The 19,107-nt window shown below is 33.9% G+C and overlaps 1 protein-coding gene and 1 pseudogene across 5 annotated transcripts in view; one reads left to right on the plus strand and one right to left on the minus strand.

Moving 5' to 3' along the window:
- PTPRZ1 (protein tyrosine phosphatase receptor type Z1) overlaps window positions 1–19,107 on the minus strand; it is a 190,459-nt gene that overhangs the window by 123,801 nt on the left and 47,551 nt on the right. For all 5 annotated transcript variants that reach the window (XM_032276161.1, XM_032276160.1, XM_032276159.1 and 2 more), the window contains exon 2: window positions 10,786–10,851. In XM_032276161.1, the coding sequence (XP_032132052.1) occupies window positions 10,786–10,851 (66 nt within the window). The remainder of the gene's footprint in view (window positions 1–10,785; window positions 10,852–19,107) is intronic.
- On the plus strand, window positions 5,631–6,218 carry LOC116550036 (annotated as a pseudogene).

Consider the following 19,107-nt stretch of genomic DNA (forward strand, 5'->3'; position numbering starts at 1 on the left):
TACCAGAATATTCTGTGATAGTTGGAAGCTCCGTGAACAGTGTATAACGGTTTGGATGCTACTGTGTCAAGGGCCACAGAGGATCTCTAAGATCCTCTGCATCCAGTCAGAAGGCCCAGCTCTGGTCCAGTCAAGGAGTATCTCACCTGAACCAAACATTATGTGGTTTAAGCAAACACAGGTATGAAACAAAGTGGTAAATGTAGGAAGGCATGTTTGCTCGTTTCTGTTTGCCACTGTAATTTCACAAGCTCCTGACTCTATGACAATGTGTGGTTCTCTGGAGGAATGCTTTGAAGACAAAACAGGATACAGCACAAAGCCCCCAAGTCTCTTGCCTGAGTCACTGTATTCCCTGGAAGATAAATGACCCCAGTCCTTTGCCTTTTCTTACACGTAAGATAACATCTGATGGGGTTAGTGATTATGCTTCTATAATCTATAACAAATGTACTTTAGTATCTGTAGTTAGATGTACTCTTACACCCAAACCTTGATGTGGTTCCACTTTAATGTAACTTTTGAGTGAATCTGATGTGATTTTGCACATGTGGAACCTCCACCACCTGTGTAAGAGCCGCGGCTGCAACAGTGTGCAAGAGCAGTGCTCTGGCTATAGGCCTCAGTCTGGAGTCCTCAGTCAGACTTCGGAATAAAACTAACTTCAATTCTTTAAAAGTTTGATCTTTTTATTTTTTAGTTGTCATGTGGTATTCACAGATCACAGGATAAACAGCCATATACATATTGCTCCTAAGCGATAAAGGAAATAAAACCCTTAAGTCCAAAATGCGTCTGACTATATTTCAAAATAATTTTTGTAATTCAGTCATTAAAATATACTTCACTAAAAAAATTGTCTGAATATAAGAAATGAGTCATTTACATATTTTTTTTTTTGCTTCTTGAAAATTCTTGGTTTAAAGAGTCAGAATTATCATAGAGAAAACAAAGGAAACGGAAACGAAATAAGCCTTCCACTCGGCCCTTACTGATGCATACAATTGGAGGGCAGCACAGGTCAACATAAAATTATTATAATGGCATTTGGCCTAAAAGTTTAACACATTTAAGTGAATTTTGTGTGACAATACGAACTGCAGCCTAAACTTAGATTTCTTTTAATTATCCATGTAATTTTCTCTTCTCTTTTTCTTTTATGATATATACCTGTTTCATGAACTAGAGCCCTCCCGAGTAAAGAACACAAAGTGAAGTAAAGGAGGCCCTGCAAAGGGGAGAAACACAGTGCCTCCTCCGTAAAGCCCAGACAGTTCCAGCACAGACAGAAGAAGGGGCCAAGTTTCCTCATTCTCAGCTGCTAAAAGACTTGCCCATCCCACTGAAGCTTCTACTAGATGCTATCAGCAAGGGCAGTTGAGAGGATGGACTCCGTAGAGAATCTATGCAATTTTAACTTTTTTTTTTTTTTTAATAGGGGAAGCTCCTTAGCATTTAGTTTTACTAGCAGATAAAATAAATAATGATTATCTAATTATGATGGTATTCTGCAGCCATGTTTTTATTTTTTTCAATTCTATACTAAATGAGAGTTGCAATCAAATAAAATGGTTAAGCACATTTATTTATCTTTTAATCAACAAATGCAAATTGTATACATCTATTGTATATACATGTGGTTTTGAAATATGGATACACTGTGAAATGACTAAATTGAGCTAATTAACATATACATTACCTCACATCCTTATCTGTTTTGTATGTTTATAGTGAGAACACTTAAAATCTACTCTTAGTAATTTTCTTTTCTTTTCTTTTTTTTTTTTTTTTTGAGATGGAGTCTCCCTCTGTCACCCAGGCTGGAGTGCAGTGGTGCGATCTTGGCTCACTGCAACCTCCGCCTCCTGGGCTCAAGCAATTCTCCTGTCTTAGCCTCCCGAGTATCTGGGATTATAGATGCCCGCCACCATGCTCAGCTAAGTTTTGTATTTTTAGTAGAGGTGGGGTTTCACCATATTGGTCAAGCTGGTCTCAAACTCCTGACCTCAGATGATCCACCCACCTTGGCCTCCCAAAGTACTGGGATTACAGGTGTAAGCCAGCGCATCCAGCCAACAATTTTCAAGGATAGAGTCAATACAAATAGGTTCTGACTTTTAGATTACTTAACTGAACCCTGTTCAGCCTCCACAACGAGGCATGCTTTAGTAATCATTATTTAGCATAGAAAAAGTTTGTCCAGAATATAAATCATAGCTAAACTTTAAAAACAAATCTACAGATGATTGGAGATACCTGTCTATAATATCCATTCAAGCAAATCAATCCCTTCTAAATCCTCTTGTGAGATTATCAGATGGGCCCAGGCTTGTTCAATCCATTTGGGCTCAAGTTAAGACACTATTCAATAATAATTACTTGGATTTATAATGTACTTGCTCAACAAGCTTCCCTGCAACAATGGGAAGCATCTGTTTGATCTGCACACAATTAAGTCGGGCATTATAAATAAGTTTTTTACAAATGGGAAAATTGAAATGCAGAGCTCTTAAGCAGCCTGGTCAGTCTGTAGATTAATGGTGATCAGAAAACTTGCCCTGAGTACTGTCCATACTTTATTAGGGTCTGTGACATCCTCTCACTGAGATTCAGCCAAGCAGAGACCCTACCTTCTGACAGGTGAATACACAAAGCTGTGGTTCGTGTCCAACTACCTTTGCCTTTCTTGCTAAAACTAATGCATGTTAAGTTGAAAACATTTTGTCAACATATTTGTCAAAAATTATTTTCCCCCCAATATAAACAGTATACAGTAAGAAGTGAGACTCCTGCTGGCCAGACGTGGTGACTCACACCTGTAATCCTAGCACTCTGGGAGGCCGAGGTGGGCGGATCACCTGAGGTCATGAGTTCAAGACCAGCCTGGCCATCATGGTGAAACACCATCTTTAAAAAAAAAAAAAAAAAAAAAAGCGAGGCTCTAGAGACTCACATTCCATGGGGTAACCATGGCCAACAGGTTAGAATATATCATTCCAGCCTTTCATCTACGTCCATATAAATTTGTAATTTTTAACAGAAATGAGATGATTTTATAGTTAGAGTTCTAGAACTCTCTTTTCTATTGCTCAATTGGAAATTAGAAAGGAACAGTCTATTTAATATGAGAAGTGGTGAATCAAAGAGGAAAATACATTAAAAGGATATTCCAGATTATAGAAGTAAAGAAAGGCCAAAAATAAGTCATTATTCTACATGGATTCAAATTTTCCTTCTGAGTAACATTTGGCTTACTTTCTCTTGGGTCAAAAGAAATAAAACGTTAAAACTTACTAGGCACAAAAATAAAAGCCAAACATCAAACCATACTATATCCAACCTTAAATTATGGCCCTTTTGTTTTCTATAAGTAGCATTTTTTAGTCTATAAAGTTATCAAAATGGAAAGACAATTTGGACAGGATATTCTATTTACAGAAATACAATCAATTTGGTATTTAAAGCCTCCCTCATTCTGGGGTATCCAGCCAAAGTCTAAAAGACTTGTGTGTGGTCAAAACAGCCACACTTTCTTATTTGAACCTAATGTATTCTTTAACCAAAATTTTAAATGTGTTTAGGTTTAAGAACACCTGAGAATATATCAATCTAAAATTTCCAATTTCAAGTTGCTTTAAAGATTCATGAAAAAGAAACAATATAATATTTTTAAAGTCCAGAAAATAAAGATTATATTTCTGTGGTATTATTTCTAAGAATGAAGCAGTTAAAGTGCCCCCATTTCTGATTATCTTATCATTGCTTGGAGTTACAATCAAAGATATAACAACTCAAAGAAAAGGAAGATTTTTAACATCCATGATAATGTTGGGCTATGTGTTCATGAGATTAAAAAAAATAAAATGACTTCGTTTTATCTATTTTTTTTTCGTTGATCTGTCCTTGTTTAGGGATTGTCATAGAAAACTTAAGGTTACTAGAAAGAGTGACATTTATTTTCTGAAACCCGTAAATGAAATGAAGTTGTTAAAGAAAGAGTCAGATTCTTAGTGCTGACATGCCCAGATTTACAATTCACTCTTTCATCGCAGAGTGACAAGCAAACCTTGCTCACCCTCTTATATTAACTTTTAAAAATGGGACTGTCAACTGTATTTACCAACCCTGTCATTTCTTAGCATAATTATAGCCTACATCCTGAATAGAAAGTTGTTCTTAACCTATGCATAAAACACAACTAAAAGAGTATTACTTCTCCTCCCTGTCTCCACCCATCTGGTAGCCAGCGGGGATTTACTTTGTTACTTCATATATTATAATTGTGTAATTTTTTCATAAATTACCTTAGCTCAAGTGATTCCATTTAAATAATGTTTGATGTGCAATGTAATATTTCTAAATGGCTTATGAGCTCTTTAACAGACAAGCCTTATAATGTACTTAGTGATTTTTATTAATAGAATCCTGTATGTTCAAACACTCAAGGGCAAGTCATTTCTTCCGTGATTGCCACTCATTTGATAAATTTAAATGATGACACAATATGGGAAGGAACACAAACATACGGCTCAACAAGAGAAACTGTTCGAGCTGAAACTAGAACTAAATGTGGTCAAGACCAATTTTCTCAAGCCATTCACAAAACTAGTTACATTTAAGAATGGTAAGACTACAATTTTTATTTTTTTCATACAGTTATTTTGTACAGTTAGCATGGTTTTTGTTTTCTAAGTGGAATAATGGCATAGAAATTAAAAAATACTACCAAACTTTAAATACTTATATTAAAAATAAAAAGTAACAATTCACTTTATTGTAAATAATCCATGTTAAAGATTTGGCTTTGATGTAATTTGCTTGGGTGAAATACATTCATTTGGATAAAGAATTTCATTTATTTGTTTTCACTTTGATATTCTAATAATTCAGACAAAGTAATTAAGTCATCTCAGTTTGAGCTAAACAAATAGTTGTAAAATGTCTTCATCTTTAGTTTCTTCCTAGGATCCTCAAATATTCTAGGAATAATTTTCCAAACCAATGGGAAGCACTACTGTAAATAAAGCAATTCACTCTTTAAAACTTTGGTCAGCTTCCATCCTCACCCTGACTCTGGGACATCCCCTTTTGAGATCTGCCACTCCACCCCCTACAACAAATGCCACATTTTAATGAGTCTATCCCTTTGATCACTAGACTTTCCTGAAGGAAGCTAATGCCAATAGGCCTTAGGTTATGAGCAATATGATTTAACTTGATTTTAAAGCAAAGGACTATGCATTGTTTCTGCAAAGACCCATCTGTTAAAGCCCAGCTACTCTACAGGTGCCATGTCTATACTGAGCGCATTAAAAGGAGCAGGTCTGTGGCTGTCTCCTAAGATAATAAGATATTGGACAATGGTATGTGCTATTGCTATATCTGCTGACACCCTAGCAAAACTGTTGTCTTCTCCTGACCTGATGAGGCTCACCCAAGATGCATAGGGCCCCTGAGCTGCTGGGAAACACACTACCATCCCTCCATCTTGCTTAGACCTGAGAACTATAATTTTCTGTCTCCCTAGGAAGTAGGTCCTCCGTTTTCTAAATCTGGGTTTAGGGAGAGTGGAGGGAGCATTAAAGTTTGTTTTTCATTTTACTCATACATACTTTAGTAAATATCTGAGTTCTCTGAAGATTGACTGGTTAGACGAAAATAACCTGCTTCGACTTTCACGTCCGAAACTAAAAAGTTAGCCGTCAGCAAAACTAAACTGGGCTGACTTTTATCTTTGATAAAATCTCTATGTATCACGTTTGGAAAACAGGTATATTTTACTCTTAATGGAGCAAACATTATCTTGAAAACAACAGAAATGCTTTTCCCGCCACCTAGGCTCCTGTGGAGGCCTGCTGAGAACGGGACTTCTGAAAGGAGCTATGTCTGGAATGCTGTGGTCCAAGGCTATTTTTGCTGACTATAAGTGGGGTCTCCAGAACCAAAAGGAGCACACAGCTCTTCTTAAAATTGAAGGTGTTTACGCCCACCATGAAACAGAATTCTACTTGGGCAAGAGATGTGCTTATGTACACAAAGCAACGAACAACACAGTGACTCCTGGCGGCAAACCAAACAAAACCAGAGTAATCTGGGCAAGGTAACTGGGGCACGAAAACAGTAGCATGGTTTGTGCCAAATTCCGAAGCATCATTCCTGCTAAGGCTATTGGACACAGAATCTGAGTGATGCTATACCCCCCCAAGAATTTAAACTAGTGAAAAGTCAATAAATAAACGTGGATTTGTGCCCTTGTATTTTTGTTAAGTGGATTAAAAAACTTACTACCTAAAAAATAAATACATAAATAAATAGAATGGTGAATTTTTAAAAGATGGCTTGTGATATTCTTAGGAATTAAAAATAAAAATATAAACATAAAAGGCCCAAACATGTAGCACTTTAATACTTAAGAAGAACTTCTTGGGGAAAAGCTTATCCTGGAAGCAGCATTCCAAAACCACTACTAGCAACACTTAAATAAATCATTTTAAAAGATGTCCTGCATTACATATTGCCCAGATGGTGACACTGGTAGATTTTTTTCAGCAAAACTAGGGGTTTCATCTTGCAATGTCATCTTCCATGTTTGGGGATGCATTCCAAGCATTCTTAGTCTCTTCTAACAGTTTTCTCATAATTATTAGGGGCATTAAAAGCAGCAGTGATTTTTATAAAATACTAAGACTTCTCTTTTGGAGGAAAAGACAAAATGAGTTACAGTTGTCAGATGTAAAGTCATAAAGTATATACAATTATAAAGTTTTTTAAAAGACAATACTACATTAGTTAATAAACATACTCAATTGGTAGTATTCACAAAAATATAAATTTTTATCTTTTATATCAATGCATATATATTACTTTGTCTAAAACAACTTTCTCTCTTTAAAAATAAGTGGCAACATTAATTTCTAAAGATTTAACATGATGCCAACAAAAATTTTAGGAGAATCATTTTAGCTTTTGCTTATTACAGTAAAAGTATTTTAGGGGAACCTCCTAGATAATTCATTAATAGCAATAATATATTTAGACCATAGCATCCTGGCTAACACAGTGAAACCCCACCTTTACTAAAACTACAAAAAAAATTAGCTGGGCATGGTGGCGCACACCTGTAGTCCAGCTACTCAGGAGGCTGAGGCAGGAAAATCACTTAAACCCAGGAGGTAGAGGTTGCAGTGAGCCAAGATCACGCCACTGCACTCCACCCTGGGCAACAGAGTGAGACTCCATCTCCAAAAAAAAAAAAAATCCTATTTGAATATTCAAGGCTGCCAAATGTTTAGAAATTGAAAAATATGTTAGCAATTATTTTCCACAAAAATTTTACATTGTTTTGGATCTGTCTTAGACTTGTTTTTGTTTGATGATTGTTTTATTGTTTATATTATTTTAGCCTCAATATTATTTTAATAGAGTCAAACTAAGAAAAAATATTTTTCCTCCTAGGTTTATATATCTTAATTACAAATCTTACATTAAGTATAATTTAAAGATGATGGTGAAAGGGTAAAACATCTTAGGAAGAATAAGTTGGGTTTCTTTGGAGATCGATTGTACAGCATGGTGAATATAGTTAGTTATTAATGGTGTATTACACACTTCAAAATTTCTAAGATAGTACATTTCAAATGTTCTAATCACAAAAAATTATTTGTGGTGATATTAGCTTTAATTATTTCACATTGTATTAGTGAATTATAACTAATCCATACCCCATAAATATATAAAACTATAGTCAATTTATGATGAAATATTAATATGCTATTTAAAAGTATTCAAAACATACCTTTACCTTTTATTTGAAATAACTTATTTAGAAATCTTTATATTATATGAGTTATAATCGAGAAAATTGGTCCAAGGCCTGGAATCAAATCCAGAAAAAATAAGACCCAAATGTATTCAAGTAGAATATAATACAAACACTTTTAACAAAAACAGAAGCAAAAATGTTTAGGATAAAAACAAGGATCATCCACCTATTTTTATTTATTTATTTATAAAAGTTATATATAATAGATGTACATATGTATAAAGCACTTATGGTATTCTGATACATTTATATAATGTATAATGATGAAATCACAGTACTTGGGATATCCATCACCCCAAACATTTTCATTTTATGCTGGAAATACTTGAATTATTCTTTTCTAGCTGTTTGAAATACATAATAGATTACTGCTTACCATAGCCACCCTATAGTTATGTATTGAATATTAGTCTTATATTCTTCTATTGCACTGTAATTCTGTACCCAATAAACAACCTCCCTTCACCTCTCCACCTCAATTCCTTTGGGCCTCTGGTAACCACCAATCTACTTTCTATCTTCATGAGAAGAATCATTCATTTTTTACATTGCTTCTTCATGTCTACCATTCTTACTCAATTAACCAATACTTCAGGTAGTATTTATTTACCATATGTCCTCCTAAACCCTAATCTAGACCCTGTTGCTTGGGGTAATTTAAGAAATTAGGTAATCAGGGAAATACAAATTAAAAGTTAGATTACATTTTTGGTTAAATTGACTAGATCTTTAAAGTTAGTGTTAGTGAAAATGTGGAGAAATAGATAATTCCTCAAGTAAATAGGGTTTGCTGATGTTTATTAAATTAGGTATAACTTGTTTACATAGCAAAACAAAAAAGGAAATAATCCATTTAAATAATTCAAAATGGAGTCACATGAATAATTTTTGCTTTTATGTGTTTTTTTAGGATTTAAAATATCAAAAGTAGTATTTCATAGATGTATGAGTCATTATGGTAAGTAAGTAAACTAAGAACAGGTCTTTCTGTATAAATTACACAGGTCTACGTCATACACATCTGTCTAGTACTCCACAGTAGAGATATGTCTTAATTTGTTCACTCTTCCTGCTCTCATGAACATCTTGATTATTTTCCGTATTCTAAGTTAACTTATTGCATTGAAGAGGTATAGTGCAAATGGATAATAAAAAATTAAAATCATGACTTCAATGGTAATCGAACAAAAGCAAATCAAAGTAATGAAACATGATTTTTAAAAACTTGTTGAATTGGTAAAGATTTTCAATATGACAATCATCAATCCTGGGTAGTATACAGTTGGGTAATCATTTATATGACAAATGAATGTAACCTGTCTAGGAAATATTTAGGCAGCGTGTATCACAAATATCAAAAGTGTTTTTTTTTTTTTTCTTTTTTTTTGAGACAGAGTCTCACTGTCGCCCAGGCTGGAGTGCAGTGGTGGTATGATCTCAGCTCACTGTGACCTCGGCTTCCTGGGTTCAAGTAATTCTCCTGCCTCAGCCTCCTAAGTAGCTAGGATTACAGGCACATGTCAACTCATCTGACTAAGTTTTTGTACTTTTAATAGAGATGGGGCTTTGCCATGTTGGCCAGGCTTGTCTCGAACTCTTGACTGCGTGATCCTCTCACCTTATCCTCTCAAAGTGCTGTGATTACAGGTTTGAGCCACTGTGACCAACCTAAAAGTTTCTTTTTTTCTACTCAGTAATTGCATATCAGGAATTCTATAGCACAGAAGTAATAAAAATACAAATAAAAACATGTCTATCTGTCTATTCATCTATTTGTCATGGCTTATAGAAGCTTAAATACCCCCAAATTAGGAAGTTCTTAATAAAAAACTTATTCAATGGATTATTAAGCAGATTAAGTATCATGATCAGCAGGAATCATCACTAAAATGAGGAAATACTCAAATATAATTTTAAGAGTAAACTGGATGCATAACTCTATACATACAATATGAATTTTTTGGAGAATAAAACCGTCCTAAATGGACTACAGTAGTTTTTTTAAGTGGATATTTCTGAGAGGAATAAAAGAATGACTTTTTATGTTCTTCTTTGTACTTGAACGTATTTTCTAAATTTTCTACAATGAACATTTACTACTTTTAAAGTAGCAATTAAAAAGAAGAAAGAAAATGCATCCTTATCTACAAAATTCAACATGCTTCTGCACTTCGTCTATTAAGTAAAATTGGTCAGGTTCATGGTAAAGCCCTTGTAACCTGATTTTATCTTATCACCCCAAACTTATTGCTAGTAAGTACCCAACTCTAATGCGCAACTCCTTCCCAGATGGCTACTAGGCATGTCATGGTTCACCCAAACTCCACTCATATTCTTCCACTCAGGGCTAGAACTTTCTCTCCTAGGGTTTCTGATGATGATTTTTGGTTGTAACCATTTCAAGCCAGCTTCGGATGTTCCTAATGTTCTAAGCAAAGTCTGGTAATGTGACAAAATCATTTTATACTCTAACTCCAATACATTAACCACAGTAATTCAGAAGAATGCCCCTCTGACAGCAAGAATCCCAACAGTATTTGTTAAGTGAACAAAAAAAATCATTAGCATGATCATAACAACAACTAACATTTATTGAGAGTTTTCTGTTTAGAAAGAGACTCTGTGACAAGTGCTTCACACTATCTTCATCTCATTAACAGCCAGAACAGCCCCCCACTTCACCATTGAAAAAAACAGAGCTATGCTATTTCTTGAAGGTATACAAACAGCTTGGGCCTGAGCTTCAAATCCAGCTTGGGTGGATGCCAATAAGCTCTACACTACCAAATTTGTTTATGGAAAGCCCACAAGATACCATTTTGTATCTAATATATCAATTAATCCAACCATCTAGTTAAGTTGACAAAGTGTGTCGTGCTCCAAATCTTCCTTTTATGTATAAAAATAGACACAAAACAATAAAAAATTTCTGCTAGATCTCATTATACAAGTAATAAGTTTACCTGTATAGGACCAGCCAATCTCTTCAACAAGTTTTCTCTGTTGTCTGTAGTATCCATTAGCCCAATCTATAGAAAAAAAAAAAAAAAAAAAAAAACCAAGTAATTAGTATGTAGAAAATATGTGTCCAAAAATAAAAGATGCCAAAATCATTTATACCATATATAGTTCTTGATTACTCCTTTCCATGTTATCTTCTCAACGTGTTCTTTCAACATCAACTACCACCATTATATTATACACTCCAATGCCCTTGTTCTGGTAGCTAGTGTAAATTTTAGAGCGTGTGCTTAAAGGATGATGACATTCAGGCAGAAGCAAGTTATATACTTAGATAATGCAAGAGCAGCCTAGAGAGGTTCAGCCCCAAAGAGCCCCAAAGAGGGACTGGGGTCAGAAAGAACAGCTTGTCATGCTTCCAAATGTTGTTACCATTCCCTAAGTCTAATGCCCAAAATCCTATTGATTAAAGATATCTTCATGTTTACAATCCAAGTTTTACCTGAAAATGTGTCTAGTGTACCCAGAGTTTATCATGTTTTCAAAATCTACTTCCCTCCTAATACAAAACAAAATTAGCTGCCATCAGAAAGTAGAATTTAAATGTGCATATGTTGTTTGGGAGAAATGTTATGTCAGACACTGTGAGTGAATTTGTCCCTTGGAGGAAAAAGACGCTTGAGTTAGGTAATGCAACGAGAAGCTCAGGGCCATAAAGATAGTGAATGTCCCATGACCTAGAGAGAGAGTCTCTTGATCTAGAACATGGGGCAAAGAACAGACACAGGAGGATGGGTTAAAACCAGTCTCACTCTGCATAATTCAAAATTTTACCAGGAGCGATACCTGCATCCAATAAATAGGAGTTTTCAGATTCATTCTCCTCCTCCCTGTACGATTGTCCCTTGATCGGAGACTGTACTAACATTAATACTTCATTTCAGCTATACTGTGGACAAAATAAATCTTTGCAAGATAGGTTTGGAAACTGATTGGTATTGGCAGAACTGTTTCTGTAAAGAAGCTACATAGCTAGTTTACAAATGTGCTTGCAGAACATTATTCATTCATACATTGGCATTTCGTTCATATAGTATTAAAATTACTTCTTATTGTCTTTATACATTTGTTTTCTCCATTGAATGCAAATATCTCAAAGACATTTCAGAATTTATTTTTCTTTCTTCCATATTATACACTCTTTGGTTATCAAAACATGGTAATTAATTACTATCTTATAAAAACTAAAAGGCAGGGCAGCTGTCAGAAATGCACATTTAAAATTCATAGATTATCCAAAGCCAAAACTTACTTTGCAAAAATAAAGGTTTTGTTTGTGTTTACATTTTTTTAAATCTGCATATTTAGCTAAATATTCTATTGGCTATATAGCTCATTTCAACATAAATCTATTTTTTACAATAGTTTTATTGAAATGTAATCTACATAGCACAAAATTCATCCATTAAACTGTACAATTCAATGGCTTTTAGTATATTTACAAAGTTTTGTCACCATTCCTACAAACAATTTTAGAACATTTTCATCACTTTTAGAAGAAACTCCATACCCTTAGCTGCTACCCCATACCACTCCCATCCCCCACCCCTAGAAAAACACTACCTTTATCTGTATAGATTTGACTATTCTAGACATTTCCACATAAACAGAATGATACAATATATGGCCTTTTGCAACCAACTTCTTTCCCATCACATAATGTTTTCAAGGTTTATACATGGCATAGCATGTATTAATACTTTATTCTACTTCACTGTCCAAGAATACTCTATCATATGGTGACCAGGACAGCCTTAAAATTTCCCTTGGTTTGACTGAATCTTAGAAAGCCTTGTTCCCGACTGTAGGCCCTTGATCTTCCTTTTATTATAGAATTTACTTTAGGAACACTGTTATTGTAATTCTTTCTCTACCTCTGTGAGATGTAAATCTTTTTAATAGCCCCCTGATAATTTTATAAACCAGACATGTACCTCTCAAAGACCTGGGAACCACCTCTTTGAAAAGTAATCAACAAGAGAGACAGCACCTTTATCTTCCGGATTAGGGGGGAGGGTGGAAGGCTAAAATCAGTGGGGCCCCTTGATCCAAGCTGCAAAAACTGCCTCTTGTCATAAAAGTATGAATTTATTTATATAAACTCCTATCTTTATGACAAAAGGTAGTTTAGATAAAGCCAATTAGCAAACACAAATAGCTTATGGCCCTGAGTGACTTGTAGTTGTTTTCCACTAGCTCACTCCAGCCCTTAAAAACCTGACCCAGTCTGCTTCATGTGTGTTGAGTTCAGACTCTGTTCTAGCTTCTCACCCCTACTGCAGCAGCCTTGAATAAAGTATTTCCTGTCTGTTTAACATCGGGGCAATTTCTGTTTTGACAACTGAATATACCATATTTTATTCATCCATTCATCACGTAATAGATACTTGGGTTGTTTCTAATTTTTAGCTATTATGAATAATGCTGTTATGAATATTCATACATAATTTTGTTTCACTTTCTACTGAAAATGGAATACTAGGCTCACAATTTATTTTTCAAATAAGGATGTTCCATTAAATGCTAGTTATTTAAGACTAAATTGATTTACGTTAAATTCTGGGCATGTTTCTTTATTATAAATGAATATATACAACAGAATATTAGAAAGGAACATAAAAGGTTACTGACTGAGACTTAACGTTCTAGAAAAAAGTAATTCCTATTTTAGAGATAAGAAGATTTATGCCAAAAAGTAAGTAGTTTGTACAGGCAGTAAGAGATAAAAAATGGAAACCATAATGCAGGGTTCCTGCTTCCCACTTCATTCACTCTCCCTCAGTATCAAAGATTCCTAACAATCCTGAGCTACTGGTTACTCTCCTAAGGTGCTCTGCCTTAGCAGGAGCCTCTATGCCGTGCATGCCTTCAAGAGACACAAAATAGCACAAAACAATACAGAGGGTTACAGGTTCACTAGCAGGAATTACTTGGATAAATAAATTATAAAGAATTGACTGCATACATGATTTAACCTGGTAATCAATTGAAATTTTCCTCTGAAACTTTGCATTGGCCATAGGGAAAAGATTCCTTGTCATTTTTTATATATTTTAACTATAAGCATTTTAGAAATGTAAGACATTTTTGTTATGCATTGTGGTGACTTCAGGAGATCAGATACCATGCAAAACCTGTATTTAACAAGCATTCTATTGAAATAAATAAAACAGTAAGCTCTTGTTTTAATGATTCATTCTAAAGGATAACAGCAAAACATCAGCAGAATTTTAGCTTTCCTTGTAGAGTTTTATCCCTACACAACGAACAATTATCCTTGGTTTTTAATTACTTACATTAAGAAAGCTTTTTCAATGCAAGGTTCCCAGGTGTTGGTAGCTCTCTTCAGTTCCTTTATGTATTGTTCCCTTAATTGTTACTTCAAACAATCCGTTACACATTCATATGCTAATTACATAGTGCTTGGGCGTGAGAGAGTACCCCACTTTTAAAATTCTACTTAGAGGTCTGATAGATGAGATGTGATAGCTCCAATGAACAAGAAAAAAAGGAGCTGGGTTCACTTTTTTGTTGCATTATATACTTTGAAAACCAGGAAATCCTAAATAAAAAGGAATCTATCGAAGTGCTTACACATTTTAAGATCCATTAAAATAATGAAATATAGATTTTTTTTGTTTCCATTGATTTCAGTTTCTTTAGTTTTTACATTTCATTGCTTTCCATTTAAAATATTTGACAAGGCTGTTAACAGTATGACTGTTTTGTAGTGATAAATCTAAGAAATTTCAGGAAGTGATTGTTCACAAGATATAAAACAAGAAAATACATATTAGTAAATTTTTTTAAGGTTACCTTAAAATTTGTCCTAAAAATATTCTTAATGAAGCAGCTTTCTAACCTCCTAACAAAACTGAGAGAAATTTGGTTTATATTATTTCAGATAACCTAAATGTTCTCTTTTCAACTGATTCCATCTTGTACTTACCTTGAGCACTTACATATATGCAAACACGTATATATATGTGTGTGTGTGTGTGTATATATATATATATATATGGATAGATATAAATACATATATTTATTTGGTATATGCATTATAAATACATATTTCTTCTTTTCTGTTTACACTTATATAAAGAAAATCAAAGTTTTGTTTTCCTTGAAAACACCCTTATCAAGGAAATCATTTTTGCTCAAATTTTTTAACCCCCTGAAATTAAAATCAGGGTGCTCATTTCCCACTAAAAAAAAAATCATTATAAATATTTTGAATTCCAAAAACGCTTCTGACAGTGGCCTTACCCTAAGGAAGGTCTCTGTTTCACGTTGATTAACAATGTATCACCTGCATCTTACTACAACAAATTCTAGCAGCAGTGCTCTGACAAAATACACACACAAACATATACACACACGTTATTGCCATAAAGTGGCCAAAATATTACTATAATAGGGAGAAACAGAGTGCTCTTAAGAGAAATAAATTTCAGATAGAAAATAACCACAGATCTAAGTCTAAAGTGTAGGATTTCATATCTCCTACAGTGAATGTGTCCAAGGTAGATGATACTGCTTGCAAATTTCACATTCTTTAAAGAAGTTACTAAGAAATTTCCAAGGACATAAAAAGGAGATCAGCTGGTAGCAGAAATCTAGAAATGTGGCAAAGAAATAGAGATGAACCATTAAATACCTTGAAGAAGCCTGACAAAGAGACCTGGGGAAAGGGACTGAATGTTCCAGGTAGATGAAAGGGCATGAGCACCAAGAAGTGAGAAATCACAGAACTCAAAATCTGAGAGGCCAGGGAGCGCTCACGTAGGATCTTCACAGATCACTAGGAACTTATTTTTGGTGATAGTTCACTGTGATATAAGGTCATATCCATCTTCACACTTTTAACTTTCATCTTACTCTCTTCTTACCTAGATTTCTTTTAAAAAGCAAGGAGGTAGTCTACTGAGTTGACTGAATGTCACTGAATGTATTTCATATGTTGAGTATATTTTGAGGAAAAATATCAAAGATGAGTATGTAATAATCCAATAAATATTTTAACAGAAATGAAAGGGGTTGGATGTGTACTTGTGAAAAAGGTAGGTGGTTTGTGAAGGCTTGAAGAAGGACTTGGAGGCCTCTGGAGATAGTCTAATGTCATCAGAGTGGTTATCATCCACTAAAGAATTTGACAGCAAGACTTGCTTAAGACTGAAGAGGCATCGATAAACAATGGTTGATAGTGACAGCAGTCATGATCATCTGTCACTGGAAGCAAAATAAGTCCACTCTCTGAGAATAAAATGAAAATAGGAATTCCTTTAATAAGAGAAAATACTTTTTTTTTTTTTTTGAGGTTGAGTCTCACTCTGTCACCCAAGCTTCTGCAGTGCAGTGGTTTGATCTTGGCTCACTGCAACCTCTGAGCTCCCCACCACCACCCCACCCTGGGTTCAAGCAATTCTTCTGCCTCAGCCTCTGCAGTAGCTGGGATTACAGGCATGCACTACCACGCCCGGCTAATTTTTGTATTTTTAGTAGAGACAGGGTTTCACCATGTTGGGTAGGCTGGTCCCAAATTCCTGACATAAAGTGATCTGCCCACCTTGGCATCCCAAAACGCTGGGATTACAGGCGTGAGCCATCAGTTCTTTAATTGATTAAAGTAAACCTATGAACACATCACCTGGTTATTAAATACTCTGTATCTTCAGATGTTCTATTATTATTGTCTTTCTCTATTTGATAAGCTGAGTTGATGATCCAAATGATCTAACCCCAAACCTTGATTAGCTAATACAAACTTTGCAAGTAAAATTAACTTTGCCCACGAGGACAGAGTCTACAATATTATACATGTCAGATTTTCTCTATGGATTTTCTAGTCATTCAGTGTCAAGAATTGGCTTGCTGTCAAGTTAAATGATCATATAGCCTATCTTTAGTGATATGGAACGTAAACTTTTATTCAGTATATATGCAAAGATATTTATGAAACATAATTCAGCTAATTATGGTAATTCCGATAGCATGGTTTGTTTAGGCTATAGTAATAGTTCGAACCTTGCACTTACTGTTAATCATTTCAGATGTAACGAAAAGACCTAAAAAATACTGCTTTTTATACTATATATGGAATTTTCCCCCAAACCATTTGTTTTCCAATTTCAACTACCTTCCAGTGTTAGAAAGCAGAGTTTCAGTTTTTTCCTCTCTTCAAAGCCTTCAAAATAAAAGCACTTGTGAATGTGTCAAAACTTTAATAGCAACTTTATGCAAAATAAGAGAGTATTTTAATTTATGTAATCAAAAACAGGTAATTCTGGAAAAATATTAAAGAGTCCAGGTAATATCTGTATTTAAGAATGAGTTTAAAGAGATAAAAAAGTAGATGCCTGAGGCATCCACTATATAATCAAAAGGGTAAAATAATCAAAGGAGATGGAAAATTTGAACATAAGGATAATGGAAAGGAACAAAGGGAGTTATTTCTTCCATATGCTTATTTTGGTAGTGAGACATCCAATTAAATGCATATGTGTCACAGAACCAAGGAATGCATATGTCTCACAGAACCAAGGAAAGGTTCAAAGGTGAGCAATTCGGTTTTATTGTTTCTTAGACACCCGACACTATGAATGCTTTCACAGAGATAATCTGTATGTTGGTAATATGTCTACTATTCAAACTTTTCAATGAAAGCTCAAAACATTCACAGGCTAGTCTTAATAAGTAGTGTATTTTCCTATACTTACATGCATTTAAGCAAATGTAATTTATCTATATTTTAAAAGTTGAGTTAATTTTTCTTAAAACACGTTAATAATTTTGCTCTTTACGACATAAGTAATAATGCATGCCTATTTCAAATAAATTAGATAAAATACAGGTAAGCAAAAATAGTTTAAATGTTACTTACAATCCTATGTCTTATAAATAACTGCTATTACCAATTTTGCACATGTTAATATGTTTTTCTAGATGTTATATATTTACATTTAATAAATTTGGACTTAAATTCAATGACACTCTTTGGCAACCTGTTTTTTGCAGAATAATTAATCACTGACATATTTTCAATTTAATAAAATAGTATTTTACAACATCATAACAGTTAAAGCATTCTCTACTTTTTGGATACTGAAATTAAAAGTTGACAATGTCAGGAGATTTATTTCTTGAGCTTCAATGATATGCATGATGATAGTTTCTATTAAACTGGCTTTGCCTGAGTTTTATGTATAAAATAAAATCTGTCGGAGATGAAGTACCACACTTTTCCTGTCAACCTTCTTCCATAACATCAACAAAACACTAAGCACAAACTCATTGTTATTATATTACAATCATTATAGTTACCTAGTTTTATGTCTATAGCTAACACTGAATTTGTTCCACCATAAGAGAAAAACTCAATTGCTCAGTGATGATGGGAACAGAGACAGAAATATCAAACTATATACAAATAACAATTAAGAGAACAAGATAAAAACAATATTAAAAGTGAGAAGAGAACCCAATCTGTGTAAGAAAAAGTACATAAAATTTAGTAGAAAACACAATTCATCAAATGGCAAAAAATAATATATTTGTTATGTATTATGTTATTATATGCTATTAAATTATCTTACAATAACAGCATTATTTAGCAATGTAAATAAGAATGCAGTTGTGATGTCTTATGCCCACATACTTTCACTGAAATCTGACGCAGAGCAAGAACATCTGCTGTGCTCTTTTCTGATTGGGGTCGCTCAGGAATTTCTGGACAACTGGCACACTTAAATAACCAATTAGAAGATACAATGGGATTCCATTTGCATTTACCATGAAAAGCACAAAACACCAAGAGAGTTCATAAAGGAACAAAGATCTGAACTATTTTTAATATAAAAGAAAATGTGAATAAATGAAGAGACCGACTACATCCTTTAATGGAAACACTGAATTTGGGGGAGTTGTCATTTTTTTTCCATATTAATGAATAGGTCAAATCTTGGATGTTTCTAACTGGAGAAATTTTTCTAAAATTTATATAGATTGATAAAAGGAAAGTAATAATTGACTATTCATAGAAAGTGTGAATTAATAAAGGCTTGGTTAATCAATTACTAATAAAAATGAATTGACAGGCAGATCAATGGAAAAAAGCAAATAGCACTAATATAGAACCTACTATAGATGTGAATTTAATATATTATAAAGGAAACATCACAATCAGATAAGGAAATTGTGAAGATTCAAAGCTTGGGAAGACTGACCATTGTGAAAAAATTTAAATTGTATTTGACACATACATAAAA

This window comes from Sapajus apella, unplaced genomic scaffold (genome assembly GCF_009761245.1).
Source record: "Sapajus apella isolate SASKATOON/1434 unplaced genomic scaffold, GSC_monkey_1.0 scaffold7, whole genome shotgun sequence".
Lineage (NCBI taxonomy): Eukaryota > Metazoa > Chordata > Mammalia > Primates > Cebidae > Sapajus > Sapajus apella.